At 55.0% G+C, this 27,501-nt stretch overlaps 1 protein-coding gene across 1 annotated transcript in view; it reads right to left on the reverse strand.

Moving 5' to 3' along the window:
• Bmp7 (bone morphogenetic protein 7) overlaps nucleotides 1-17,492 on the reverse strand; it is a 51,688-nt gene extending 34,196 nt beyond the window's left edge. The window contains exon 1 of the mRNA XM_090352557.1: nucleotides 17,075-17,492. Coding sequence (XP_090208683.1) covers nucleotides 17,075-17,492 — 418 coding nt within the window. The remainder of the gene's footprint in view (nucleotides 1-17,074) is intronic.
• Between the last annotated feature and the right edge of the window lie 10,009 nt (nucleotides 17,493-27,501).

Raw genomic sequence — 27,501 nt, forward strand, 5'->3', positions numbered from 1 at the left:
TCCCAGGTGTGACACAGTGCCTGGATCGCCTGACTCCCGCAGAGCCTCTGTTATTATCACGTTAACAGCACACATGCACTGAAGAGCACACCCACAATAGGAACACACCCACAGCAGGCTCCTCGTGCCACCCCCCACACCCCAAAGCCAACCCCTATCCCACCACCATCACCTGGCACCTTCCACACATGACGTGTGGCCACAGAATGGAAAATGTGTCCCTCCAGGGTCTCCTCCACCTGTGGCACTGGGTCTTGATGGCATATGTCTCCACTGCTGAGCAAGCGCCCAGCACAGCCACGGCCCAGACGTTTTGGTTTTTTGATTGGTCAGGGCCAAGGTGCTATCCTTGAGCTTTTGTGCTCAAAGCTAGCCCTCTACTTGAGCCATAACTCCACTTTTCAATGGTTCACTGGAGATGAGAATCTCATGGCTTGGAAGCACAATCCTCGGATTACAAGCTCCAGAGTAACTGGGATTGTGGGCATGAGCCACCAGTGAGGCCTGGCTCAGAATTGATTTACTATTATTATTATTATTATTATTATTATTATTATTATTTGCCAGTACCAGGGTTTGAACTGTGGTCCTGGGCACTATCCCTGAGCCTCTGCGCTCAATGCTAGAGCTCTACTATTTAAGCCACAATACCACTTCCAGCTTTCTCTGCATAGTTTATTGGAGTTAGAGTCTCATGGACTTTCCTTCCCCAGCTGACTTTAAACCATGATCCTCACATCTCAACCATCTGAGTAGCTAGTATTACAGGCGTGAGGCACCGTGTTCTGCTGTCCCCGATTTTTTTTTTTTTCTCAAGGCTATGCCAGACCACTTAAGCAACAGCTTCACTTCTGGCTTCGAACTGTCATCTTGAGATCTCCATCTCCTGAGTAGCCAGGATTACAGGTGTGAGCCACTGGTGGTGTCTAGCTCAGAACCCACTTTTGATGGGTGCCTGGGTGCTTTCCAATCTGGGCACATCTCTCACCTTCCTCCGAGTGCAGACATCTCTGTTGAGCAAACACCTTTTGTGAAGCTGCTGTGGCTGAATTTGGAGGAAATGGGGCCAAAGGAGACCCAGTCCCTACGGAGAACTTGTTCCATTTATTTGAGCAATACGAAGGCGAGTTCTCACAGGGAAGGTGCTAGAAGGATTCAGGAAGAACAAGATTGGCTGGCCTCAGAGGACAGGGCAAGGCAACATAGAGGGAACAGCATGGCTGACAGGCTGGGAGACAAGATGTCACTAGCTCTTCCCTGGGCAGGGGCTTGAATGCTAGGCAGAGGAGACAGTCCTTGACCCATCAATAAAGCTGGTTTGGTCCCTTGTGGTGCAGGCTGGCACCCTGGGGAGAGCTTGGCTAGAGGACAAGTGATCCTACCAGAAGTATTATGAGGAGGGAGGCAGGAGCAGGGAACGTCCAGAAGCAGAACACTCATCCCTTTCTGCCCTCCTGCACACAAGGCAGGCATCACTAAGCCATCAGTGCACTCTTTCCTTCTACCCAGCACTTGGGCTGCCACCACGACTGGGAGTCCCCAGTCTGGGCTACATAAAAGGATGATAGATGGACAAGAAGTCTCCTTCAAGGCAACAGACAGACAGAAGCCAACGACAGCTTCAGTGCAAATGTCTGAAGACAGGAGGGGACATGAATGCTCAGGTGCCTTGTGGGTAACCGCGCCACGGTCAGAAGGGACAGAGGAGTGCACCTGGGGGCAGGGGAGATGGAGCAGCTGACAGCTTCAACAGGAGGCGCCACCACCCACCACTGGGGACCGTCCATATCTGCTGCTTTCCATTCTGTTCTGTTCTGCTGTCTGTGATGGTCACCAGGGCCCAGGTGAGGAAGAGGCCCCACTGGCTGGGCCCCACGCCTCACCAGCACCTCCCTGACCCCTGACCCCTGGCCCCAGGGGGCACACGCCCCTTGCCCCCTCTACAGGCGAAGATGCTGAGCTGGACACACGATCTCTCCCTCCCCCTTGATGGTCACAGCTGACGTGAGGTTCTGCAGGCTGCACCACTGGGCCATGCCATGACCCCTCACCCGGGGACCCTGGGCTTCATGCGGGGGAAGACGTATGCTGAGCACACCCACAGGTGTCATGACGGTAAGCGCTGAACTCCAGCTCCAGAACCTCCAGGTCCCTCCCTGGCTTATAAACCCCACCCCTGTCCCCCTAGGGCCACCCTTGCTTCAACTGGGGAACTACCCACCAAATGCATCAAGGGGCCAGCCAGGCCCCAGAGCCCCCGTCAGTGCCCTCAGGGTGACTTGGTAAATGGTGGGCGCTGCACCCAGAAGCACCTGGAGTAAGATAGCTTGCACAGATGTTCATACTCGGCAAGATTAAGCCCTTCCACCGGGCCCAGGCCCTGGACAATGCTGCTCACAACAACGCCAGTGTTGTGAACTGGACAGCACTGGAGAGGAAGGCAAGATGCGCCAGTTAACTCCAGGGCTGGGACAGTGGTTTGCCTCAAAGGGACTCAGATGCGGGAGGAGAGGAAAGAGGAACTGTCCACATCCGTCCATCCTGCTGCCGCTCTGCAGGCCAAGGGGTCATCCCCGGAGTCCCTCTCAGTCATAGGACTGCTTAGGCTGGAGACATGGCGAGACCCTGCCCCAAACACCAACAGTGCCATGTGGAGACTTCGGAGCCAGCCAGCTGCGCCTCCCAGGTGAAGAACCTGCCTCTGTCCCTTTCTTGGAGGTCAACCAAACTGCACCCTGCACGTCATAGCCGCCGCCACTCTGTCTTGCAGTGGTTATACCATGTGCAGGCGCCAGCGCTGTCCATCTTGACCTGCACATGGCTCTACTTACACCACCAAGGTGGCAGCCACAGGCCACATGGCCCTAGAGACATGGCCAGTGTGGCTGAGCAGCTAAGTACTCCGCTTCATTACTATTCATTTAAAGTTCCATGTGGCTTGTGGCCAGCTCAGTGGGAATGTGTGTGGCTCAGCAGTGCCCCGTGGCTCCTGGCTCCTCCCTCAGCACACCCTCCTCAAGAGGGTCCCAACCAGGACGCCTGCTGCACCACACAGCACAACTTTCTTGTAGGAGGGCCCCGGAGCACTGTCTGCTCCAGAGCTGGGTTTGATGGCCTCTGGTGGATAGTGACTTCAGGCGGGAGCACCTGCAATCCAGTCTCGAGGTCACAGGGAGCTGGGGGAGCAGATGCTCACCTCACCTGCATGGTGAGTGACCCCACACTGCCCACATCAGTAGCCCAAGAACTATGTGTTACAGGCTAGGCCCAACCGCGGGACCCTCCCATCTTCAGCAGCGGTCATTTACTTCCTGGGACTCGGCTGCTGAGGTGGTCAGACTGGTGGCCTTGCCAGAGTATGAGCTGAGTGGAGGGATGGAACCTGGGTGCCTCTGAGAGGCTGGCACTGCCCTCCCAGGTGACACGGTGCAGGAGGGGGATGAGGCCCGTGCTCTGGGCTCCACAGGTCTGCCCACCAGGGATTCTGGTCCCGCAGACCCAGCACCTGGTCCCACCCACTGCTGCAGGTCTGAGCTATGGCCTGGCCATTCTCGGGGGTGAACTCACTCCCACTGTGCTGCTGTGCACACCCCACAGTGAGACGCCAGTGCCGGGTCTGAGTGGTGCCACGCCAGTCTCTGGGGTGCCTGGCACTTTTGAAAGCTTCCAGGATAGGCATTGTGTTGTTTGCTTGTCTCCGTTTTGCCCACGCTCACTTGCCTGGCACCTGGCTGCTTCCCAGTACCTCAGGAGAATCTGGGCGCCTCCCTCAGGTGCACTGAGGAGAAGAGACGCCCCCCCCCCCCCAGACTCAGTCAGCTCAGGAAGCAGCAGGGCTGCGTGTGGGAACTGGGGTCGAATGGTCTGGGTAGGCCATCAGCAGGGGACTCAGGATGAGTAAACTCAATCCCCCTGGTCTTCACACTGTTGTGAGAGATTGAGAGGCGGAGGCTGCCATCCGAGGGTGGCACAGTGGGGATGCTGATGCTGCTTAGGTCACCACTTCCCAGGGTGGCCCAGTGAGGCGCAGGGCTGCCCCTCCCACAGCAGGGAACCCCAGCCTTCCCACTGCCAAGGTCAGTGGGGCAGACACAGCTGGTTTCAGGTACTTTCGCTGCAAATCAAATCAAATGAGAATTTGTAATCCTTCCTGGGGTCTGGGCTCCATCAGCCTAAACTCATTAGACCAGAAGATGCAGGTGCAGGAATAAAAAAGGGGGAGGCTCTGTCTCCCCTTCAAAATAAGAGTCTTTAAATACACACACTGACCCTGGATCAAAACGTAAAACAGTCTGGTGACTACTTCCTGTCATTCTAGCTACTCAGGAGGCTGAGATCTGAGGACTAAGGTTCAGAGCAGATGCAAAAAGCAGATATGGTTCAAGTGGTAGAGTGCCGGCTCTAAAAAAACCCCAAACTCCAGTCATCAGCTTCATTTCTCTAAGCATAATGTGTAGAGTAAAGGCAAAGGGGTAGATGAGAAAGGAAGGAAGGAGGGGAGACAGGGAAAGAGAAAGAGGGAAAGAGGGAAGGAGGGAGGGAGGAGGGAGGAGGGGAGGAGAGGAGCTGGGGGGGGGAGGACAAAGACTCCTAGGTGGACAGGTCATCCATTCCCAAAACCAAGCGAGAACCTGGCCACCACTGTGTCGTCATTCCTCACACGTGAACACAGCGTGGGCTCCCACCATCTGACGCGTGGACGGTGTGGGAAGTGCCCACTGAAGACAGGAAAGGTCAGCCGTCCAGAAGAATGCGGAGGACGCAGAACACCGGGCCGACATGCGGAGAAACAAAAAGAAGCATGGTACAATCGTGCCGTGATTTGATCTGGGTGACTTTTCAGACTGGCGCGCACACAGCCCCCTTCGGTGTGAGAGCTGGCCCAGAGCACTCCGGCTTCTCCACACAGCAGTGTTCTGTAAAACCCTGCCGCGGCACGCAGGTCCTAGTGGAGAGGAGGAGACATCTTGTATGACAGGCTTTGTCCTGATTTACCAGCCTCCCATGTAGCCTGGTGCCCACAGGCCTGTTCCAGCCAGCAGCACAGTTCAGGAGAGCCACCTGCCCAGTCCTCGAGGCGCAGGTGCAGACACAGGCACAGGTGCAGGCTCGGGCCACCCATCAAGGCACAGCTTCCGCAGGTCCAGAAAGAGCCAGGTGCTCAACCTACCAACCCCACTGCCTGGGAGCTGAACAGACACTGGTGGGCCACAGGCGGGAAGTCCCGATGGGCAGAGGCACAGGTGGGGAGCCCCAGGTGGGCAGAGAGGCATTGCTCCCAGCAGTTGAAGTCACCGACGGCCACAACGTGCGTACGTGAATGCGTGAATGCATGAGGTCGTCACTGCACTCCAGTTCAGGGGCTAGTGTCAACTTCAGAGAAGGGCCCAGAATCCCCAGCTCAGTAGTCGACCCAGGCCACAGGCTCACCAGCAGCAAAGATGAGGCTCTGCCATCTGAGCACCTCAGAGGAAACGGAACCCAGGGCTGGGACCTTAGCGGGCACTTCATGCAAAAGCTATTGGAGGTAACGTGCAGCTCCTACAGAGCTCAGAGGTCCTCAAACTGACACAGGAGGAGGAAGGAGCCTAGAGGACAAGGGCAGGAGAGGCACCTGAGCCGCTGACCCCTGTGGGACAAAGGGCAGATGGAAATATAGCCAACAGTAGAAGTGGGGTCCGTGGAAGCAGAGGTCAGCAAATACCCACCAAATACCCACAGAGGGCCCAGTGTGTCCACCTCATACCCACACCCTGACACCCAAAGTCCATGTACTTCTCACTGGTCAGGGAAATTCTTTAACTTATCACTCATTTTAAACATACACAAGCCAGGGGCCAGGAGTGTAGCTTGCATAGCATGCACGAAGACCGGGGTTCGATTCCTCAGTACCACATACATAGAAAAAGCTGGAAGTGGTGCTGAGGCTCAAGTGGTAGAGCTCTAGCCTTGAGAAAGTCCAAGGACAGTGCTCAGGCCCTGAGCTCAAGCGCAAGACTGGCAAAAAAATGCATAAGCCAGGGCAGGGGGCATGGCTCAGGTGGTAGAGCACCAGCCTCTGGGCAAGAGCAGCAGATACTGAGTTCTAGTTGCAGGTCTGGGCCTGAGGAGGGCGTGGGGGGGGGAGGGACAGGAAAAGAGTCACAACGTGAAGCTTCATGTCAGTAGTTGAAGCTGAGCCACCAGCTGGGCAAAGTCACTCCAGGGGCTGCAATAATACTCTGAGTGTCACAATTTGGGGTGGGCATTCAGTGGGAGGAGACAGATATGCCACTGGTTATCTCACCATGTGCCCACACAGTGAGGAAGGACAGGGCTGGGATAAGCAGGGCTCTTGGATGCCCTGGGATGCTGGACCCCCTCCCCTGCCAGACACAGACTCAGGGCCAAGCTGTTGACCTCTGCTTCCTCCTAAAGGGAATGGATATAAACATAAGCAGCCCTGGAAAGTTCCAGGCCCTCCTGGTATTTCTAAGGGCTTCTAACTCAACAAACCTAAGGACAAGTCAGTCCGACAGTGGAACTTGAGAAGGGGAATGGATGGGGGAAATTTTATGAAGTTCAAGGCCAAGAAGAAACTTAGAAGACTCAAGACCCCCCGCCCCTGCCCCTGATTCCTCACTTGTAAACAAATGGCTGCTTTACTTGGACACCCTGGGGACAGGCTGAGAGTCTTAAGGTTCCCCTAGACAGGGCTCGCAGGCTTTTCATTTGCTCCAAGTCTCCCCTGTCGTTAATAGTTCTAAGATGGGGTGGTTACTGGCCTGCGGGGTGTAATAGAACAGCATCAGCCGCATACCAGGCCCGATGGAGCCACGACCCACCCAGAGCTCGGCTCATGGGTGCCTCCAGCTTTGGTTTGCTGAGGCTCAGGGAAAAGGTGAAACCCTAAGAAGAACAGAGAGGGAGGCCACAGGCACCCACAGCCCAGCTGCCTCCTGCTTCACAGAGTAAGTCAAGGTGCCATGCCTAAGCTACCGAGGGTTCCGTCTTGCTCCAGCTTTTGCTCAGACGGTCTTGTTCCACTCCAACACTCGTCCAGACATCACAGCATGCTCCCTATCCTATTCTATTTGGAACAGTGCTGAGAGAGTTCCAATTCCAGGCCTTGTCACGTGGTGCTCGACCACGTGAGCCATCACTCCTCCTGTCCTTTTTGCTTCAGTTTTTCTCAGGTAGGAGCTCACCTCTGTACCCTGGACCACACCCCTCCCATGCACCAGATGACAGGTGTACAACCACCACCTCCAACTTATTAGCTAAGATAAAGTCCCACCTGCATTTGCCCAGCTAACCTGGCTATCTTCCCAATTCCCACCACCATCATCCCTTCCCAAGTGGCAGGGATTACAAGTGTGAGCCACCATGCCTGTGCCTGGTTTCTTATTATTAAAAGAAATAAAACAACAGGAACAGAGTTTGCTCAAAATTTCTCCCCATCCCATCCCTCGCCTGCACCCAAACCCAACAGCTGTCACACTGCAGCTACTAGCATTTTACACCTATAGTTTTGCAGTATTACTGCAGCACTGTGTGAGACACCAGCAATAAAAAAGTGCCCCAGGGTGCTATGTGCACAGTGTTTACGTGGCACGTGTTCCATCCCAGTACCCAAGGCATAAAAAAGCCCTTGAACGCAAACCTCTCTACCATTTCCTTTCCACACACACGCCCTTGCCCATGGAGGCTTGGATGTGGGTGACTTCTCTGTATTACAAGCCACCTGGGTGGACAGCCCAGGGCACGCATCTGTCATCCCAGCTACTGAGGAAGTGGAGGCAGAAATCCAAAGGATCGGGACTTAAGGCTAGCCTGCATATTTAGAAAAAGGCAAGTTCCCATCTCAAAGCCAGGCATGATGGTGTGTGCCTGTCATTCCAGCTGCACAGGAAGCTGCACAGGAAGATCAAGATCTAGATCAGCGCTGGGCAAAAATGCAAGGCATTACCTGAAAAAAATCACCAAAGGGCTGGGGACGTGGCTCAAGGGGTACTGTAGCAAGTACAAGGCCCTGTGTTCAACCCCTGGTATGAAAGGGCAAGGGAGAAGAGGGGAGGGGAGGGAAGGGGAGGGGTCGTCTCATGGGCTTTTCTAGCCTCCGAAAGCTCGACTACTAACAGGCACTCCTGTAGCTGCTTCTGGAACTGCCTCGGGGAGGGAGAGGTACACCCTGGCCCCACACTTGGGCATTCAGGGCCCTTTAGCCTGACAATGAACCATAAAGACCTGGAAGGGGTGTTTGTACATGCAGGACAGGTATTGGAGGGGGAGGTGGTCCCTGCTTGTCTTTATCTTACTCAGCAGAACAGGACAAAGTCAAGGTCACCATAGGGCCTCTGTTCTCGCAGTGTCTACCCCAACTCCTCCACACCCCGCCCTATTGGAGGCCCCCCACAGGGCCAGAAGGCAGGGGGGTGTTTACAGGCCCCGCCTGCCCTCCATCTTAGGCACAGTGCCACTTCCCGTGCAGAATGCTGAAATGGGAAAGAGGGCATGGCACATCTCTTCCCGGGCCACCAGGAAAGTCTGTGAGACTCATCTCCAACTAACACAAAGAAAGCTGGAAGTGGCGCTGTGGCTCAGGCGGTAGAGCACTAGCCTTGAGCAAAAGAAGCTCAGGGACAGCACCCAAGCCCTGCGTTCAAGCCCCAGGACCAGCCATAAATAAATGAATCAATGAATCAATAAATATGCATTCGTTCTGATTAATTAAATTCTGTAGTAATGACTACACATAAAGTGCTAGGCTGTATTTCATCTTCAGAGCGTGCGCTACCTTCTCTGGAGTACGGAAACAGCCTAACACAGCAGGCAGTACACAATGTACTTCTGTTTGTGCGTGCGTGCTCATGTGGGCTCAGGACCATACACACCTGAGCAAGCCACGTGGATGTTCACCCTGCTACACCTTGGAACTGCTGGGTAGTGCCCAAGCAAGCCGGCCATGGAATCCAGGCCCCAGTGCCCTTGTGTGGGAGAGCCAGCGCGGAGGAACAGAACACCAGGGCCAGCAGAGGCCAAGGGGCTGGGTGAACTGTAAGGCTGAATACTTAGATGATGTTTTCTTCTTTCTTCAAACATGAAAGTTAGGACAAAGGCCGGCGTTACCAGGCGGTCCTGGCCTCTGTCCAGCGCCTCAGATCATGCAAGCCCTAGGTTTTGGAAACAGAGCTAATGTAGCCAGACAACAAAAGAGAGAAACTTGAATTCTCCTTCAGAGAGTTAAAGGTGACCCGTGACTTCAGAGATGAAGAGAAAGTTAACACTTGCTACGTGGGACTTTCCAACTGGCATAAAAGGAAGGGCAGAGGAGATGGGGGGAAAGGTTGGAAGGGGAATCCCCCCACACATTCGTGTGCAGCCCCAGATAAGTCTCTCTGGTCCTCTGGTCTCTGCAGGGTTTGAAGCACACTGAACCCACAGAGGGCCTTGTCGTGTTGCCAGGCCCAGGTGCAGGACTGGCCACTGCCTGGCACCTGCTCTATGAACAAGTGGGAAGTAGCAGAGTCTGGTTAATGAATGGCACGCTGTGACCCCTGGAGCGGACAAGTCCACTTGTACTTAGACCAGCTCCCAGGTGACTTCCAATGACTTTTAGAAAGTCAACGTTTTCATTCAGAGAATTTGTCACTGGCACTTGCCAAGATAACAGGTGGGTTTCTGTGTGTCTCCCTAGCTCCAATTCCATCTCCCAAGTAGTTTGTTTTTGTTTTTGTTTTTTGTTTTGCTTTGTTTTTTTGGCCAGTCCTGGGCTTGAGCTCAGGGCCTGAGCACTGTCCTTGGACTTTCTCAAGGCTAGAGCTCTACCACTTGAGCCTCAGCACCATTTTCAGCTTTTTTCTCTGTATGTGGTACCGAAGACTCAAACCCAGGTCTTCGTGCATGGTAGGCGAGCACTCCACCACTAGGCCAAACTCCCGGTCCAAGTTATTTTTTTTAAGTCACCACAGATGCCAAACTGCAAAGACCCACAGCTGCATACAATTCATCCAGGACATCGGGTTTGTTCAATCCCATTTCACAGATTTCTAAAGAGAAGGGACGCCCAAGCCCAGGTACAGGGCAACTCTTTGATGTCTTTTTAAAAGATTACATGAGCAGGGTTCTGGGAGCTCATACCTGTAATCTCATAAATTAACCACAAAAAGCCAGAAATAGAGCTGTAGCCCAAGTGGTACAGCACCAGGTTTGGGCAAAATAGTTCTGAGAAATCATCCAGGCCCAGAGTTCAAAGCCCCAGTACTGGAACAACAACAACAACAAAAAAAAAAACAGGTATAAGTAAACACTAAAACTCCAAGTACCTGTGTTCCTGCCTATAATCCTATTTGGGAGGCTGAGATCTGAGGACTGTAGTTCAAAGTCAGCCCAGGCAAGAAGGTCCATGAGACTCTATCTTCAGTTAACCATCACATATCTCCAGAAGTGGAACTGTGACTCAAGGAGCACAGCACGAGCCTTGAATGAAAAAGCCAAGCAAGAGTTCAAGACTCTGAGTTCAAACCCCAATACCAGCACGCACACACACACACACCACTGACATTCAGATTAACATAGGAAAGTTAGTATTTATCTGGCCATCCCAATAAAAACAGCAGCTACCATGTATTGTGCACCCACAGTGTGCCAGACTGCACATAGGCAATGTAATGTTGTCTTCCTGAGATATTATCCACCTTTATAAAATGGAGTGAGAAACTCAGAGATGTTAAGTAACTCATGCAAGGTTACACAGCTAATATGCAACCACAGTGAGAGCAGACCCACGGGTTTATGCCGAATCTACAATCGCCTGTCTCCAGCCCATTCTGCCAAGCCACACCCACTGCTGTCACCAAGAACTTCCGTTACACACGGCAGGGAACACCCCCCACGCACACACAGCCCCCCCTCCATATATCACCCAGAATTAGTTGTAAAGTGTCAGGAAACTTGGCCAGGCAGCCAGCCCCAAGCCTGAGAGCTGGAAGTCCTTTATGGAAAGCTGTGGTTGGCAGACCGGGCGGGGGGGGGGGGTGCTGCTGCATGGGAACAAATTAACATTGGCATTTGGAGCACAGGAAAGGAAGGAAATTAGAAACACAGCTTATACTTGGCCAGCCCTTTGAAATACTGTACCAGGCTACCGACATCAATTAATGAAAAGCAGTGCTGTGCTGAGAGGCTCTGGTTTGGAAATGCATTAACACACGTTAAACATGTTTGTACAGGAACTGGATTATAAGCACCCGGACTCCAAGACAATAAAGCCATTACCCTCAACCTGGGGCCCTCAGAGTCATCATTAATTCAATACACTCCACGTGGATCAGGAAGGCTTTGCACGGCTCCCACAATGCATTCCCAAACACATGCTCAAAGGCCAGCACCACACATGCGGGCCTGAGCTTCGCTTTGGGGGAAGTGTCCGTCTTCCCCATGCACTGAGGAGGAGGGGAGGGGGGGAAGGGGCAAGGAGAGAGGAAGGGGAGAAGGAGGAGGGGAAAAAAAAAGGCCCCAACCCAGCCCTGGTAGTCATGGCATTTTACTTGGGTTGGAGCAATTTCTCACCAGGGAAGGTTAACTATGAAATATCTGGTACACATTAAGAAATACTAAGTCACATGTTTTGTCAAATAGTATTTGTCAAATGCCATTTGCTACAAAACCCAGAATTCAATCCCAGCTGAACACACAGCTAATACCGACCAGCTCACATCATAATCATGGTGATGTGTGTACAGGATCACTTGTCATGCGCCAGCTCTCTTGATTCTACGAACGGTTGCAGAGAAGTTGGGAAAGAAAGTTCTGGAATAAATAAAGCCTGGACCTTTCCAGGCTTTCCAGCACAAAGGAGATTACACACTCACAGGTTCTCAGCCAACCCAAAGTCAAGTGTCCACTGTTCTGTTGTGCAAGAATTGTTTGTGTGTGTGTGTGTGTGTGTGTGTGTGTGTTGGTATTGGGACCTGAACTCAGGACCTGGATGCTGTCCTTAGCTGTTTCACTCAAGGATGGCACTCTGCCACTTCAGCCTCTTCTGGCCTTTTTGCTGGTTAACTAGAGATAAGAGTCTCCCAGACTTTCCTACCCAAACTAACTTTGAACTGTGATCCTCAAATCTCAGCCTCCTGAGTAACTAGGATTACAGATGTGAGCCACCAGCACCCAGCAAGGGAAGGATTTTAGACCTGTGGTAGGACTCAGCTCTTTTGCCCTGCAAAGAAAGAGTTGCTCGAATTTTATTTTTGCGAGGCCAGCCTTGGCTGTGCCCCTTTGGGCACACGCACCTGTGCTCTGGCATCCTGGCTCCCAGCCTCAGACACTGCTCACCTCCCCTCCCCGCTCCCTCATCAGGTTGAGGTCATCTGCCCTTCTCCATGCTGCTCTGGGGATACTGAAGCTGGAGCCATCGTACTGTGCAAAGCTAAATGTGTTATCATTTGCACCACAAATTAACAGTTTCTATGTAAATATTGGTATTTCCTCACGCCATGAAGGCGAGAGGAGGTTAAAAAAAAATGGCACGGGTTCATTTGATTTAAACTAATTAAAAGCAGAGGGTTGTGAAATTCAATGCACTGATTTTTACCAGTGGAAGTTAAGTCTTTTATAGTAAGTGCCACAGCTGCACCGTACCGCTCTTGGCGCCAGGCTCTAAGCTCTCCCTCAAATTCCTTCAGAGGCTGACATGACAGGTCCACATCCGTGCCTGAGCCTGACCCCAAAACCACCCCCCACCCCTTCCTGCTGGACTGCACTGGGGATACCGGGCCCTGAGTGCCAAAACCCAGTGGGCCCACAGCCCACTGTGGCTGCAGCTGGGCGCAGCAGCTGGGCACAGCAGGTCCTCTGAGCTCAGCGGGCCAGGAAGGGCGGACCGAAGAGGGGAGCCTGAGGACACACACACAGCCCCACAGTGGGCCAAATATGACCTTAGCTAAGGGGGCTGGGTGGGATGGTGCAGGTCATTGGTCAGCCCAGATGGGCTCTCCCTGGAAGGCAGTCAGCATTGGTGTCCGAGTTGGGGGGACGACATGGGATAGTTCACATTGCAGGCATGCCGGGGGGGCCAGGGGAGGGTCCACCAGCTGTGTTTATCTGGACAGAGGTGTGATGGCTGCCTACAAACAACCACCCCCTCTCCTTGCTGCCCCCAACCCCTCTTATCTGGGTCACCTCCCCCACCCCCTCCGTGGGGACCTTGTCACTAAACAACAGCCCTGGAATCCTACCCCCTCTCCCCACCCCCCTCCCCCAAAAAAGGAGTCACCCAAGCTGGCATCCAGGACTCCACCTCACCCTGCTTTGATTCCAGAAGGGAAAGCCACAGAAAGATCCCCAAAGTTCAAATGTGGGTCACCTACAGAGATGGGGGGCTGGGGGGAGGGGGAGGAACCTTTGATTTATATAAGCAGGAAAATGAGCTTTAAAAGAAGTGATTTTGAAAGGTTTACTAAAAACACAGCTGTTGGTCCACTCCTGGCGAAAAGGCCGGCGGCTGCAGGGAGAGAAAGAAGGCGAGGGAGAAAGAAGGGGAAGCCTGTGTGACATCTATATTAACCCCTGGCCGAGGCCCAAGGAGGGCCGCGCTGCGCTGGAATGCGGAGCAGACCCCTTCCAAATTCTAACACAAGCCAGGCTGCAGCTGCAACGCCTGCTGTCCTGTGGACATTTTTAAACTGTAACAGAATCTTTTCCTAATGCTCTACAGTGGTAGGGCCTGTTCTGAAGGGGTAAAAGGAGAGCTCTTAATGCCAAACACTTGTCAACAAAAAGGACAGCCAGATGGTCAGAGCAACAAGCCAGCCTCTAAGCACAGCCTCTTCCTCGCTTGCAGTCACAAAAGCCACTTTTCTGCTGTTGGCTCCCATAATGACAGGCTTCCAGCTTTGCCTCTTTTTTTTTTTTCCAATTGAGCTTCAAAGATTAAACAAATTTCATTCCTTCATAACCTGGCCCCACAGATAAACACGGGTCACATACCCCATGCCAGCCGGCTTGTCTACAAGATTCTAAGCAGAGCTGCTAGGTTTTCCAAAGAAAGAATGAGCAGTCATGGCTAAGGAGGGAGACATCTTGGAATTGCTGTCGCCTGGGGACTATTTAGGAGAGAGGAGCCTGTTTCAAATTCCCAAATTAAATCTACATGGAGGAGTTGGAGACTTTTTAATCCAAACCAGTTTACTGGTCTTCACATTGAACTTAAGGGGCCTGGGCTGAGGAGACATGAGGCCAGCTCAAGTAGCCAGCTGCTCTGACTGCATGCTCTGAGGGGCACAGGTACCATCTGAAGTCCTAGCTGGATCACATGGTTTTGTCGTAAATCCCCCTCTAGACTAGATCATGCTCAGCCTGGCAAAAAGCTCAAATTCCAAGAAGAATCTATAGGAACAGAAACCAGTGTGGCTGTGGACAGAGGGAGGAATAAAGGCCACAGGTCTGCAAAACCCTTCAGAATGCAGGCAGGGTCTCCTGGCTGGCAGGCAGACAGGCAGGCAGGCAGGCAGGCAGGCCGGCCAGCAGATGTATGCCGGAGGGGGAGGGGTGGCAGGGAAAGGCCCCCTCACCCCCCACACCCCCACGTAAGAATCTCACCAGGGGTCCCCAAAGTCAAGGAGACATGCAATGGTTTGACATGAACAAGTGATATTTTCTCACTCTTAGGTGAAGTGTGAGAACAAACTTGGCTTTAAACAGCTTTGTATATTACAGATCAACTTGATTTGCAGCCCCAAGGAAAACTGCTTTCCTGGCCAACTCAGATCAGGGCGAGTCTCTCTCTCTCTCTCTCTCTCTCTCTCTCTCTCTCTCTCTCACACACACACACACACACACACACACACACACACACACACACACACACACACGCACACACACGCACACACACACACCACACACATACACACACACCTCCCCACACCAGCTTCCACCCTGAGTCTCTCTCATGGAGCCTCTAGTGACAGAAAGGACAGAGGGTTAATTCCTGGGCTGTGGCTGAGCAGAAATGCACACAGACCCTTGGGGCATTTAACAGAAAGCTGTTCACCAGACTACAGACTGTTCTTCCCTTAACTAATTACCTCGAGTTTGGGGACAGAGAGAAAGAGAAGGAAAACAAGGTCACAGTGTGCCCTCTTGAAAGCCACTCTGCCATCTAATTTGCAGTGATGCTCCAGAAAGCTAGACCTGAGAAAGTCAGGCCAGTCCCACAAAGCCCAAAGCCAGCCAGCCGGCTGATTAAGAGGCTCAGACAAGCCAGTCTTTGTCCTTTCAAGATGAAAGAACTGGACTGAAAGGTATGCGTGCAGCCAGAGAAGGAAAACCACCCAGCTGTGGCCTTCCCAGGCGAGCCTGAGCTTGCTCCCAAGGCTGAGGGGGGAGCGCCAGCCCTGCCCTGGAGTTCCCAGCAGCACCCAAGCGCGGGAGCTCTCCTCCAGGATGCCACAGAGCCCTTCCAGGAGAAGCAGCAGGGCAGAATTGGCACATGGTTGGCAGAGCCTGCTACTCAAGTCAGTGATTACAAGTACTTTTTTTTTTTTAAGTAACTCCAGCCAGACTGACTGTAGTTCTGAGACCTACCCACGCTGTACGGGACCCAAAAGAGAGCACACATCAAGAAGTGCCACCCTGAATCCTCAAGGAAGGCCTGGTGAGCAGGGTTTCAAGAGGGTTACAGAACTCCTGGCACACACATGCATGTAGTTGGAATTTTTCTTCAGTTCTTGATATTGGCAATAAACACATTTGAAAACACCACACACACACACACACACACACACACACACACACAATTTTTTTAAAAAATCTGACTCCAGTTTCTGGTGTTTTGCTCCAGACACTTTGCAGGTAGCCACCTCATAAAGGACAAGCAGCCAAAGGCTTAATGTGACTTCCACTTGCTTCAAGTTATTTTGGAGCCTCAGTCTCCCACCTCCAGGCTTCTGAGCCTCGTTCTAGACAGTGGCCCCGGGGCAAACTGGAGACCAGATCTGGAGGGCGCCCCTCCCCTCTCACCCCAGGTGCCCAGCCTGGGGCTTCCCAAGTTGACCCAGCGCCCTGTGGGCCTGTTTGCTAACTTCTCTGGGTTGGGGATTTCTTCGCAAGTCACACAAGTGGAATGCAAGGGGCTCAGGAAAACAGCAGTTCTCCTGTCCTGTTATCTCCAAAACCAAATATTGGATCGCCAATCCCTCCAGGGCGCTGCCTGCCTCGGGTCAGTTTAAAGATGGAGGGTGGGGGTGTACACGGGGCCACCAGCCCTGCGGTCCTACGGATTCAGCTGGGAAGTGAGGGGGTGACCCCGCCGACCCAGCCGCGGCTTCTGCTCCGGGATCTCTCGCCACCCAATCGCCAAAAGCCGTGGTTGGCGCGCCACACGTGATAAACGCTGGAAATGGATCCTGCCGGCTCAGGACCTATCATTAAGTATTTAAAATAGAAAGCTGGCCAGGGCGACGCTGCTACCCCCAGCCTCAGCCGTGAGGTGGGCGCGGGGCTGGAAGGGGACCCGGGGCGCCCCGGGCGCGCAGCGCGCAGGAGCCGGCGCGCCGCGAGGGGTCAGGTAGGGCTTGCCAAGGCGGGAAGGAGGGCGACGCCCGCGGTGCCAGGGCCACGCGGGCTGAGAAGGGCCGAGGAAGGACGGAAAGGCAGTCTTGGCCCAGCAGGGCCCCTGAAGTCCAGGTCGCGGAGGCCACGCGGCCAGGATGGCTCACGGGACCCAGCCCAGAGCTTTGAACGGAGCCGCGCGGCCGGGCGGGCGCCAAACACAGAAGCAGCCTCGAACGAGCCCCGGCTTTGCGATCAGCAACCACCGCGGGCCAGCTGAGCCCCACCTGGGGGGCGCACAGCCCTTGGGGACGGGGCGGGAAAGAACCAGGCAAGGGCACCCGCGGTGTTGCAGAGGGCGCTGGATGGCGAGATGAATGGATTGGATGCAGCACCGGCCCCCTCCCGGTCCCAAAGCGCCCCCACCAGGGACGCAAAGTCCCCCTCCCCCGTCCCAAACCGCCTCCAACAAGGACGCACAAAACCTCGTCCCAATGGGCCCCGAAGAGGGGCGCACGGCCGCCCCTCGCCCGCTCACACTCACCGAGGTTGACGAAGCTCATGACCATGTCGGCGTCGGTGAGGAAGTGGCTGTCCTGCAGGCTGGCCAGGGGGGGGCCCTGGGTACTGAAGACCGCCTTGTAGGGGTAGGAGAAGCCCTGGCCGTCGGGCCCCGCGCCCTCCTCCACCGCCATGGCGTTGTACAGGTCCAGCATGAACATGGGCGCGGAGTTGTACTTGCCCTGGAGGTGGGGGCGCGGGCGGTGCGGCAAGCCCAAGATGGAGAGGATCTCCCGCTGCATCTCGCGCCGCTCCTGGCTGCGGAGGCGCCGGTGGATGAAGCTCGAGTGTACCTCGTTGTCCAGGCTGAAGTCGCCCAGGGCGGAGCGCAGCAGGAACAGGGGCGCCCAGAGCGCCACGAAGCTACGCGGCGCCGCAGCGCGCAGCGAGCGCACGTGCATGGCTCCGGCTCTACGTGCCAGCCGGGCTCGGGGCACCCGGGCCGCGCCGCCCCCGGTGGCGGACGTGGGGGGCCGGCCGCCGTCCGCGCCGCGCGGTCACTCGCTGCAGACGGGCCCCGCTGCGCCCGCTGCACACATGGCCACTCTCCGGCGCGCTGCGCTCAGCCCGGACCCCCCCCCCCGCCCCTGGCTCGGCGCTAGCCCGGGGCCCCTCGCCCCGCACTTGAGCGCACCGCAGGGCTGGGAAACCAGCTGGAACGAGCGAGCGAGCGAGCGAGCGAAGGATCGGGAGGCGGGCGCGGGTGTGGGAGGAGCAGCCAGGAACCTAAGAGTCCGAAGAGCCGGAGCCGAGGCCCGAGAGGCAGCGGGCGCGCTCCTTCCCCTGGCGGCCCCCGCGCCCTCGCCCTGGATCGCCGGTGACCCACGCTCTGGGAACGTCTGGCCAGGGAGCGGGGACCCCAAGATGCTCCCCGAGCGCCGCGACCTCACGAGAGCCGCTCCGGGAGCCCGGGAGTACAGCCTGCTGGGGCCGGGGAAGAGGCGGAGGAGGAGGTGGAGGAGGAGGACGGGCTTCGCGCCGCCCCTCGCGCGCCCGGCCTCCCACCTGCGCCCGGCCACGCCCTCTCCCAGCTGCGCCCAATCGCTTCGTTCGTCCCCGCCGGCGCGCTCCACAAATTCCTAGCCGTGCCCACCGGGTCCACAGCACCCCGAATGGGCACCCGGTGCCCTTCCCTGGGACCAGAAAGAAACCTGAGCCAACTGATGCGGGGGGGTCTGTGGCGGCGGTGAGAAGCCAGGGTAGCACCGAGGAGGCACCGACATCGAGAGGGCTTCCCGGAGACGGTGGCCCTTGAGCCTGCCTGTCCCGTCCTTCTGTACCCGAACACGCCTTTCTCTGCAGCCACGCGGCCCCCTCCGGCCTCCCCACAGACTGCAGGCTTGACCGCACCGGCCTCACTCTGTGCCTGAGTCCACTCACACACACACACTTTCTCCACCCCCCCCCCAGACCTTCCACGGCCCCTGCTATGAAGCCACTCCCTCCTTCACACCAGGTACACTTGTTTCATTTTCTGTGATTCCCTCACTGTCCAGGATTGTCTTATGTCTCCACTGGGGTCCAAGGCCCTGGGGAGGGAGCTCCTTAGCTCCCTGGGGGAAAACCACTGGGCCTGCAGAATCCAAGCGATATTTACTGAGTGTATAAGTGAATGCATATGCAGTAGAGCACATCTCCACCCACCAGTCTGCCTGAGACGACAACCCAGTCTCCCCTCTGGCTTTTCCCCAAGTCCCTAGCAGTGGAGATCAGGTTCACAGCCCAGGGGCCTAGGTTTCTCTCTATATCTTTCTCCTCTCTCTCTCTCTCTCTCTCTCTCTCTCTCTCTCTCTCTCTCTCTCTCTCTCTCTCACACACACACACACACACACACACACACACACACACACCACGCCTTCTTTTTTTCCTCTTCCCCACCTCACAAAGAATAAACCACCCACTCATCCCAAAGAGGGTCCCAGGTGACTCAGAACTGCCAGCACCTTGGACGGGGTAGGACTTGAGATGAGGTACAGCTCCAGGGAGCCTCTTTCCTTGGTTGTAAGAATGGGACCTAGCCTGGCAGCCAGGGTGTGAGGGGTTATAGTTCAGCCCTCTCCTGCTCTCCTGTGGCGGGGCTTTGTGGGTGATTCAAGAGTTGTAGTGAACATTGAAGTCTGAGTTTATGGAAGGGACTTCAACTGAGCCTCTCTTGAGGGCTAGTTATACCATCCTGGTCTCCCAAATTTCTGATCAGCCATAAGATTCTCCATGTCTCCGTTTGAGCACTTTTGGACAATATGAGGCCACACGGAGAAAGGAGAAACCTCCGTTAGCCAAGCAAGGACTGACCTGTCCCAGCTGCTCCTCCTTGGGCACAGGCTGCAGAGTGTGGCAGATGTGAGCTCCTTGGCTGGTCAAGATCCCCAGGACCCCACCCTCCACCCACCCTGCCCTTCCACACAGGATGTGGGCAACTGGCTGCCATGGCCTACAGCCTGTGTAGCAGCCCTTGGGGTTGGGCCCTGTGGTTAGCACACTGCAGTTCTTAATAATCGAGGGCCAAACAACGCCATTAGACTGGGGCAGGGAATGGGGGAAAGCAGATTTTGTTCTCTGCTTCTCTCTGAGACAGTACCCGGGAGGGAGATGGCCCCTCATCTAAATTGTGAGGCTATCTGATGATGGGCCAGCTGGCTGCCACCTCCTCCACCACCCATCCGTGACTGTTCAAGACCCCAGGTCACTGCAGCCAGAGGGTAGGGGGACAGGCAGGATGAGGGGAGGTGGGCTGTGGGGACTGCTGGGGGGGGAGTAGCCACCACCCTGTATTTTGAGGAATGGTGGGACCAGATGCAGGCTTCCCCAAGGGAGGCAGCCAGCAGTGGAACCAGCGCCTACAGAGTTGAGGACAGAAATCAGGCTTGTCCTCCAGCCCTACCCAGGATACCAGGGCATGGTGCCCAGGGCGAAGTCATAGCAGCTGCCCGGACACCATTGCTGTGAAGGGGTGGCTTCTTTCCAACGTCTGCTATGAAAAGGAGACTCGGGGAACATAGTTCTGTGGCACCTGCCACCCCCAGGCACCAGCTCTCCATCCCTGCCTCTCACCTGGGTCTCCCACACAACAGGTGCTCAGTAAGAACCAGTTGGATGAATCATTGCCAAACCTGAAGAGCCGGGTGTTTCCGAGGCCCCTCACCCCAGGGGCTCCATCCGCTAGGAGGAGACTGAAGAGATAAGGCTCCCTCGGGGCTCCCCTTCCCCCTTTCAGCTTATCTCCCTGTGATGTGTGATCGGCTCTGAGGGAGGAGGGGCTGTCCCTCTCCCTTGCTTCCTGCCCAGTAGAAGCCCCGAATACTGCTCCAGGCACTCAGAAACAGGAAGCTAGAGGCTCTGAAGCCTCCTGAGAGAACCCAGATGTGGAGTGGAGGGAGGGGCACCACCAAGAAAGGCCTGGGATTGATGGTGGAGGGGGCAGTGTGCCTGTCTCCTGCATTTGTCATCACCAGCTGAGTGCTGGGTAAGAGACTGAACCTCTGCATGCCTCCATTTCCCCATCTGTAAAATGGACAAGTCAGGAAGCACCATGTGCATGGGAGGGAAAAGAAAAAAAAAGTACCAATCTCTTCATGTATATAGCTACAGGCCTGAGCCACTGGTGCCACATTTTTTTTTTAAACTCAGGGCTGCTCCTGCTTGCTGGGCCAGTGGTAAAGCACTTGAGCCACGCCCCCAATCAGAGCAGTGCCATCTAGATAAGTCTTGGAATTTGAAAATAACAAGGGACAGAGCCTTTCCTGATGGTGTGATTTGGGGCCCAGCAGAGACCAGGCAACCCTGGCCTGGTGAGCAGAGGGTGGTGGGTAGAGGGGAGCCCAGCTCAGGGCTGAGAGATGAAAGGTAGCCCTGCATTCCATCTGCCCCGGTCCCCAGCCCCCATTTTCTTCAATAGCCAGTCCCCCCGCCCCCAGTTCTCAGAGCCAGGGCACCCAGCCTGGGGCTCCAGCTCTGTAACCTGATCCTCCTGGGGCTGCCGCACACCTGGGCCGACTTTGCTGAAAGGAGGCCTGGAATTGTGAACTGTGTTCTGATCCCAGGCCCGGCCCGCGTCCCCGCAGGCCCAGCCCCACATCCCACCCCAGCTGGCTGCTCTCTCAGCACCGAGCAAGGACTGTTCATCTCACACATCATCAGTCACATCTTGCAGAAGCGGTTTTGACCAAGTCAGCATATGTCTCCAAGGCAATAAAAAGAAGAAATGGATTCTGCTGACACACACATTGCTGGCAGAGGTGAGGGAGGGCCTCCTCTGCTTCTCTAGAACTTTATTCCATCTGCCCTGCAGGAAGCCCAGCTGGTCCCAGCCCCCTCCCAGCGTCCCCCCCCTCCCAAAATAAAAACTGGGGCTGCGGCCTCTTCCACCCCACCTGGCCAAGTCCAGATGGTCTGAGTCTCAGTCCATGGCAGGGAACAGGGTCAAGAGCCTGCCCTGCACGTGGCTGGAAATGCCGGCATTCTGTGAGAGCCACAGGAGGCAATTATCCTCACACACCTGTGGTGAAATTCTGTCCCCCCCCCTGCCCCCCCGCATGGTTTTCAGGGCTCCAGGCACAGGTTGGCTCCCCATACTTGCTCCTCCTGGCGATCCTTTGCACATTGTTTTAAACAATGGAATAAGAGACCCAGTGAGTTCACAGTTCCATCAGCCCGGCATTGTGGCCCACACTCGTTGCCCCCCACTCCAGAGGCTGAGGCAGAATCGTGAGTTTAGGGCTGACCTAGGTACCATCATGAGAAAACTTGTCTTTAAAAGCAAACAAATAAATCTTCCATCAGCCTGAAGTATAGTTCCAAATGGAAAACAGACAGACAGATGAACTGACACACACACAGAGTCAGAGAAAAGTGATGGCATCATGGGATGGGATGGTTTTGTACACCATCGCCATGGCGACCCCTTTCCTCTGTGGAGAAACCTGGCTGAGGTGTGGGCCAGGCTCTCTCTGACTCCTCTCCAGGCTGCTTTCCTCTCCCTTGCTCTGGCCTGCAGGGAGTGTGTGCCCTCGTGGGTGGCATATGCCTCTTCCCAGCACCCCCAGGTTTGTGAGGGAGCACCCCTCTTCTTCAGCTGTGCACAGGACCCTCCAGGACCTAGTACAAAGCAGACACCCCAGGAGGCGAGAATGCACGGTGGCTAGTGTGAGGTGCATATGCCTTTGAATTTCATTAGAAGCAGCATCCTCACCTAGCTTCAAGCTGGAAACTGAGTCTCTTCCAGCTACAGTCTGAAGTTTTTTTCCTGTTTTTCTTTTTTCTTTTTTGCCAGTCCTAGGCTTAAGCTCAGGGCCTGAGCACTGTCCTTGGACTTTCTCAAAGCTAGAGCTCTACCACTTGAGCCAGAGCACCCTTTCTGGCTTTTTTCTATGTATGTGGTAACCCGGGTCTTTGTGCATGCTAGGCAAGCACTCTACCACTAGACTGAACTCCTGACCCTGAAGTTTCTTCAATAAACTGATTTGACTCTCCCTCACACACATTCACACCTCTCTCTCTCTCTCTCTCTCTCTCTCTCTCTCTCTCTCTCTCTGTCTCTCTCTCTCTCTCTGGTGCTATTCTAGTTATCTCATTTTAAAGATGAGGAAGTCATAGCTCTAACACTCAGGGAACCTGTCAGGAGCTACACGGATGGAGAATGGATGGCACAGCCACCTACTACTGCAGGCTGTCTGATTCCAGGACCTCCATCCTTAAACACTGGGGCATGCCCATGTAGAGAAGCATCTTACCTGAACAGGAGGTACCCTATCATGTTGGGTGAATACCCAGAGCCTTCTTGAGTCCCTCTCCCATTCCTCTCATAAGCCAGACTCCTGACTCCAGTGCCCAAAGGCAGGGACCAGGCAAGCAGCACAGACACCCAAGTTGTGTGACCCAAAGACTACTCCTCCTGAGGCCACTGAGGGCTGAGCACTAATGGGATGTCAGATGACAAGGGATGCAGTCTAGATTCAATAAAGGGGACAGTGGACCAGGGTGAGTGGCATACCACAGGCCCCCAGCTGAAGCCATCCAGGCTTTGAGTCAGTCCAATGAAGCCAGAACACCAGATCTCAAGGAGCCCAAGAGCTGAGTTTGCACCAGACAACTCTCAGTGCTTGTCTCTTACTAATTCAATTTGGGCATTGCCTGTTAAACCAAAGAAGATACCTCTTTGCCCCTGGCCTTGTGGAGAGCTCTGTCAGATTTGGATGGCGTCAGCCTCGACCACACACCCGCCAGAACAGTGGACCACCAAGGTTGGAATAATTCATGGCAGTTCCAATTAATTCATCACTTGAGGGCCATCAAGTGAGTCACAGAACAGTCCTGGGCTGCCCACCCACCTGGGGACTGGTGTCCTCATCAACTCCCCTTCTCACAGAAGCAGCAAAAAAGCAGAATTCTTGGTTTAGGATCCTGGACATTTCTTGCTCTGGTGCCTCCCTCCTCCAAGCCACATCTGACCGCAAAGATGGAATCCCCAATTGGCCTCTGAAAAGGAGAGCTGAGCAATTGGGAGAGGCAGTGTCCCAGCCCACTCTACAGTCAGATGCTGGCACACGACCAAGACCCAGCCAATCAGAGATGTCACCCAAAGCTACCCACATGACACTACTGCACACAGTAGTCTGGGAACACATGGTTCTCGGCCTTCCTGAGTGACCTGGGCATCCCACAATCCTCTGCTGAGCTCCTTCTATGAGCCAGTCAACCCTAGATGCCTCCTACTGCCTGTAGCCAGGTGTGGTGCCCACAGGGTGGGTATGAGAAGCTGGGATCCCGTGACTTGTGGTAATCATGCCAAAGCTAAAAGCTTGCCAGGCGGGGTGGCTCACGCCTGTCATCCTAGCTACTCGGGAGGCTGAGATCTGAGGATCAAGGTTCACCCCGGGCACAAAAGGACCTGAGACTCTTATCTCCATTTAACCCCTAGAAAATGGGAAGTGAGGCTTGGCTCAAGGGTAGGGTGGAAGCCTTGAGCTGAAGAGTTCAGGGACAATGCCCAGGCCCAGGGATAGGGTGCCAACCTTGAACTGAAGATCTCAGGGACAGCACCGAGGCCATGACCCACAAAAAAAAAAAAAGGCTCGCTCATCCTTTGTCAGTAGCTCCAGCTCTTGTTCAAGAACCTTCACAAAGATATCCAGAACAGACAACAAAAAAGAGCATTTCTGGCTGAACAGAGCTTCCGCCTGCCTCATTCCTGTCCTGTGTCCTAGCAGGTAGACGCAAACCACCCACCCCACATCTCTGCAGGTGTAACACAATGGTCCTCTGCAAAGAGGAAGACAGCACTCCTGGCTGAGCCTCCAGACCAGGCATGGCTGGGCACACACATTGTGGCACCTAGTCAAAGCGCCTCATCCTCATCAGCCAGACCCCTCTTCAGCCCACTCAGCCCCCACGGGCTCTCAGGGAGAGTCTGCTTCTGAGCCAGGAGCCCTGAGGTTGCCTGACATCAAAGAGGGAACAGAAGAGTGTCAGAGCCTTGAACCAGACCTGTTTTTGTGGCTGCTGCTCTGATCTCAAGCCCAGAGGTTTCTCTTCAGGGCCCCCAGGAAGGCAGAAGCTTTGAGGCTTCCAGCTACCACCACCAGATCAGTGACTCTACATGTCCCTGCCTCCCTGTGTGACTGGGACATAGCTCGTACCACTGCCCGGGTTTTGTTTTTATGAGGCAAAATCCTTTGATTCCCAAATGCCATGTGAGAATTTGCTGGGGGTGGAGTAGGAAGCCGAAGAACAAAAGAGTGATTTACTGGGCTTCCAAAGCCTTGTTATGAGCAGAAGGTTTAATTTGCACACATTTGGTTCTTTCATTTCTCCTTCTCTGGAAGGATCACAAGTCAGGGTGTCCACCCTGGCTCTCCCGAGGTCTGTTCAAGACATCTGAACGCACCTCAAACCAGGCAGCAGACAGGCTGAGTGGATACCACCTCACTGCATTCAGAAATCAAGCCTGGCTCCCCTGCAGCCATGTCCTAGAGGGAACAACCGAGCCTGACTCAGCTGTGCAGCACAAGTGTCCCTGTGTGGCTGGCCCAGTCCCCGGCAAACCAGGAAGATTGGAGGACTGCCGTGAGCCATTGCACTCTGATCAAGGCTGTGCTGTTAATTTCACCGGCCACTTGGGGCTACCTAAAGCCACCGGGAGCACCATGGCTGGGATGTCCCTGTCAAAAAGTATGTCCATGTGTTGGAAGATGTTCTCAGGTAACCTAATTTCTTCACTGGAGAAGAGGAAGGGAGGCCTTGGAGCTTGATTCCTGGGAAGGCGGAGCAGTGTTTCTGAGCTGGTTGAGGGGTTTCTTTGCATGTCTGATTGCTGACCCACGGCCTTGAACTTGCTGGGTGAGCTCTGGTCCACCGAGCCAGCCCCATAGTCATCCATGGGCTCAGGAAGTCTGACAAGGGCGCTGAGGTCCCATCTCCCTGGCCCTGTTCTTCTTTATCTTTCAACTCAGTTTCAATCCCAGCCTTGACTTCCTTACACCTTCCTCTGCGTGCCAGGTTTCTGCCCCTGAGGGCTGCAGCTGTGTGGGGCCAGCTGGTGATGGGAAAAGAGTCACCAGGGACTGACAGGTCCCACCTCAGGGTACCAAATATCTGGAGTTAGGGCCCCACCAGGCACCCATGAAAAGACAATTCCCTGGAGTGGGAAAGCTGTCACCAGGAATGGCAGAAAGGCACATAAGACAAGTGAAAATGAAATCGAGTTTGATCAAGGAATCCCTCTGAACACTGTCCCACTGGGCTGGGGCTCACATGGGATTCCTGGGGTACGCAGGACACTGCCAGCCTGATGATCCTTAAAATCCTGCCCACAAATCGTCAGCACAGACACCCCAGTCCCAGGAGCCCCCGGGACATGCTGGGGATGGCCGTTCGGGTCTGTCTGTGTGTGACACAGGATCTGCACACAGTCCGCGTTCAGTAAGCACTCAGCGGCAACTCATGTCCATGCTCACGGTGATAGTACCCTGTCCCAACCTGGAGTCAGCAAGTCCCGGCTGTCAACTGCCCAGGGCAGCTTCTGGCAACCCCATCAGGAAGGAACTCCGTGAGCTTGGATGACAGCCCTCCTGGGATGAGCCTTCATATAAGAACCGGCCGTGCCTGACCACAGCCACAGGACCAGGAAGCCACAGTAGGTGCCTGGCCAGGGCGCTGGGAGGAGGTGGCATACAGCCACCAGCGTGTGATGCTGAGAGGCAGCAGTGGACTGTGAACTCGGGTCTGGAAGCTTAGGGACTGGGGGGGGGGGAATGGAAACTCAAGGGCTCATCCCTGACGCCCAAAGCATACAAGGTTCCAGAGAGCCAAAGGGGCAGCAGGAACCAGTGGGAGGCCTCAGGGGACCTCGGGGCGGGGGGAGGGGCTCAGCAGCAGGGTCCAGTAATGATGGCAGATGGTGGAAGTCTGAGGTGGCTTGGCTGGCTGCAGCTGTGGCAGACAGGGTCTCAGAAGGCTGAGACCTAAGCGACTGGGTGAAGGGTGATGGCAGTTACTGAAGCGGGCATGGATGGGAGGAAGGGAGGCTGGAAGTAGGGGCATCTCCATGGTCACAATCAACAGATTTCAGGCCAGCCTCCCTCTCTCTCATCTCCCATCTCCACAGCCGCAGCCATCAAGGGCTGCCTTTTCTTCCTCTGACCTGTCACCTTAAGGTCACAAGTGGCCAAGGACTGAGAGGGAAGGGAGTGGGAGCAAAGTGATTCCCTGCATCTCCCTGTGCACGGGAGGGCAGGGGAAGAAATTTTCCCAGAGACCCTGACAACCTATCCTGGACCCCACTGGTCAGAGCAGGTCCCATGACCCCCCTGCTCACAGGGAAGCTGGGACAGGAACTAATGTTTAGCTTAGCTGGGGGTAGGGGTGGGGGGGGTGGGGGTGAGAGAGGGCGAGGGAGGTATGGGGAGGCTCGGAGCAGCTGGAAAGCAGCTCCTAGGCACAAAGTTGAGGTGACCCCACTAGCCAGACAGCTCTGCTCCCACAAACCTCAGGCCTGTGTCTAGAAGGACAGAAGCTTATGGCGACATTGTGAAAACCTGTGCAGAGCACGACCTGTCCCCTGCCGCTAGCCTCCCAGGCCAAAACGCACCCCCTGTCCCCTGTCACTCCCCCTGCTGAGTTAAGAACCCTGAACGGTCACTTGTCTAGACGTGGTCCAGCACTGGGCTCGGGTTCCGCTTTGCTCCATTACAACCTATTTTGACTGCGTTCACCAAAGGAGAGAATGGCTGGCTTGGTTTGGGGTTTTCTATCAGGAGCAAAGCGCATGACTTTCTTCTCAGAAAGATGGCTCGGCTACCTGTAGCCTGGGGTTTGCAGTGCTGAGGCTGCTCTGCTTCCAGGCACCACACCACCCTTCCAGGCCAAACGAATGGGAGGAGGAGGAAAGGCAAGGTACACTTTCTTTCTTTCTTT

Source organism: Megascapheus bottae, chromosome 18 (assembly GCF_031878675.1).
Source record: "Megascapheus bottae isolate mThoBot1 chromosome 18, mThoBot2.hap1, whole genome shotgun sequence".
Taxonomy (NCBI): domain Eukaryota; kingdom Metazoa; phylum Chordata; class Mammalia; order Rodentia; family Geomyidae; genus Megascapheus; species Megascapheus bottae.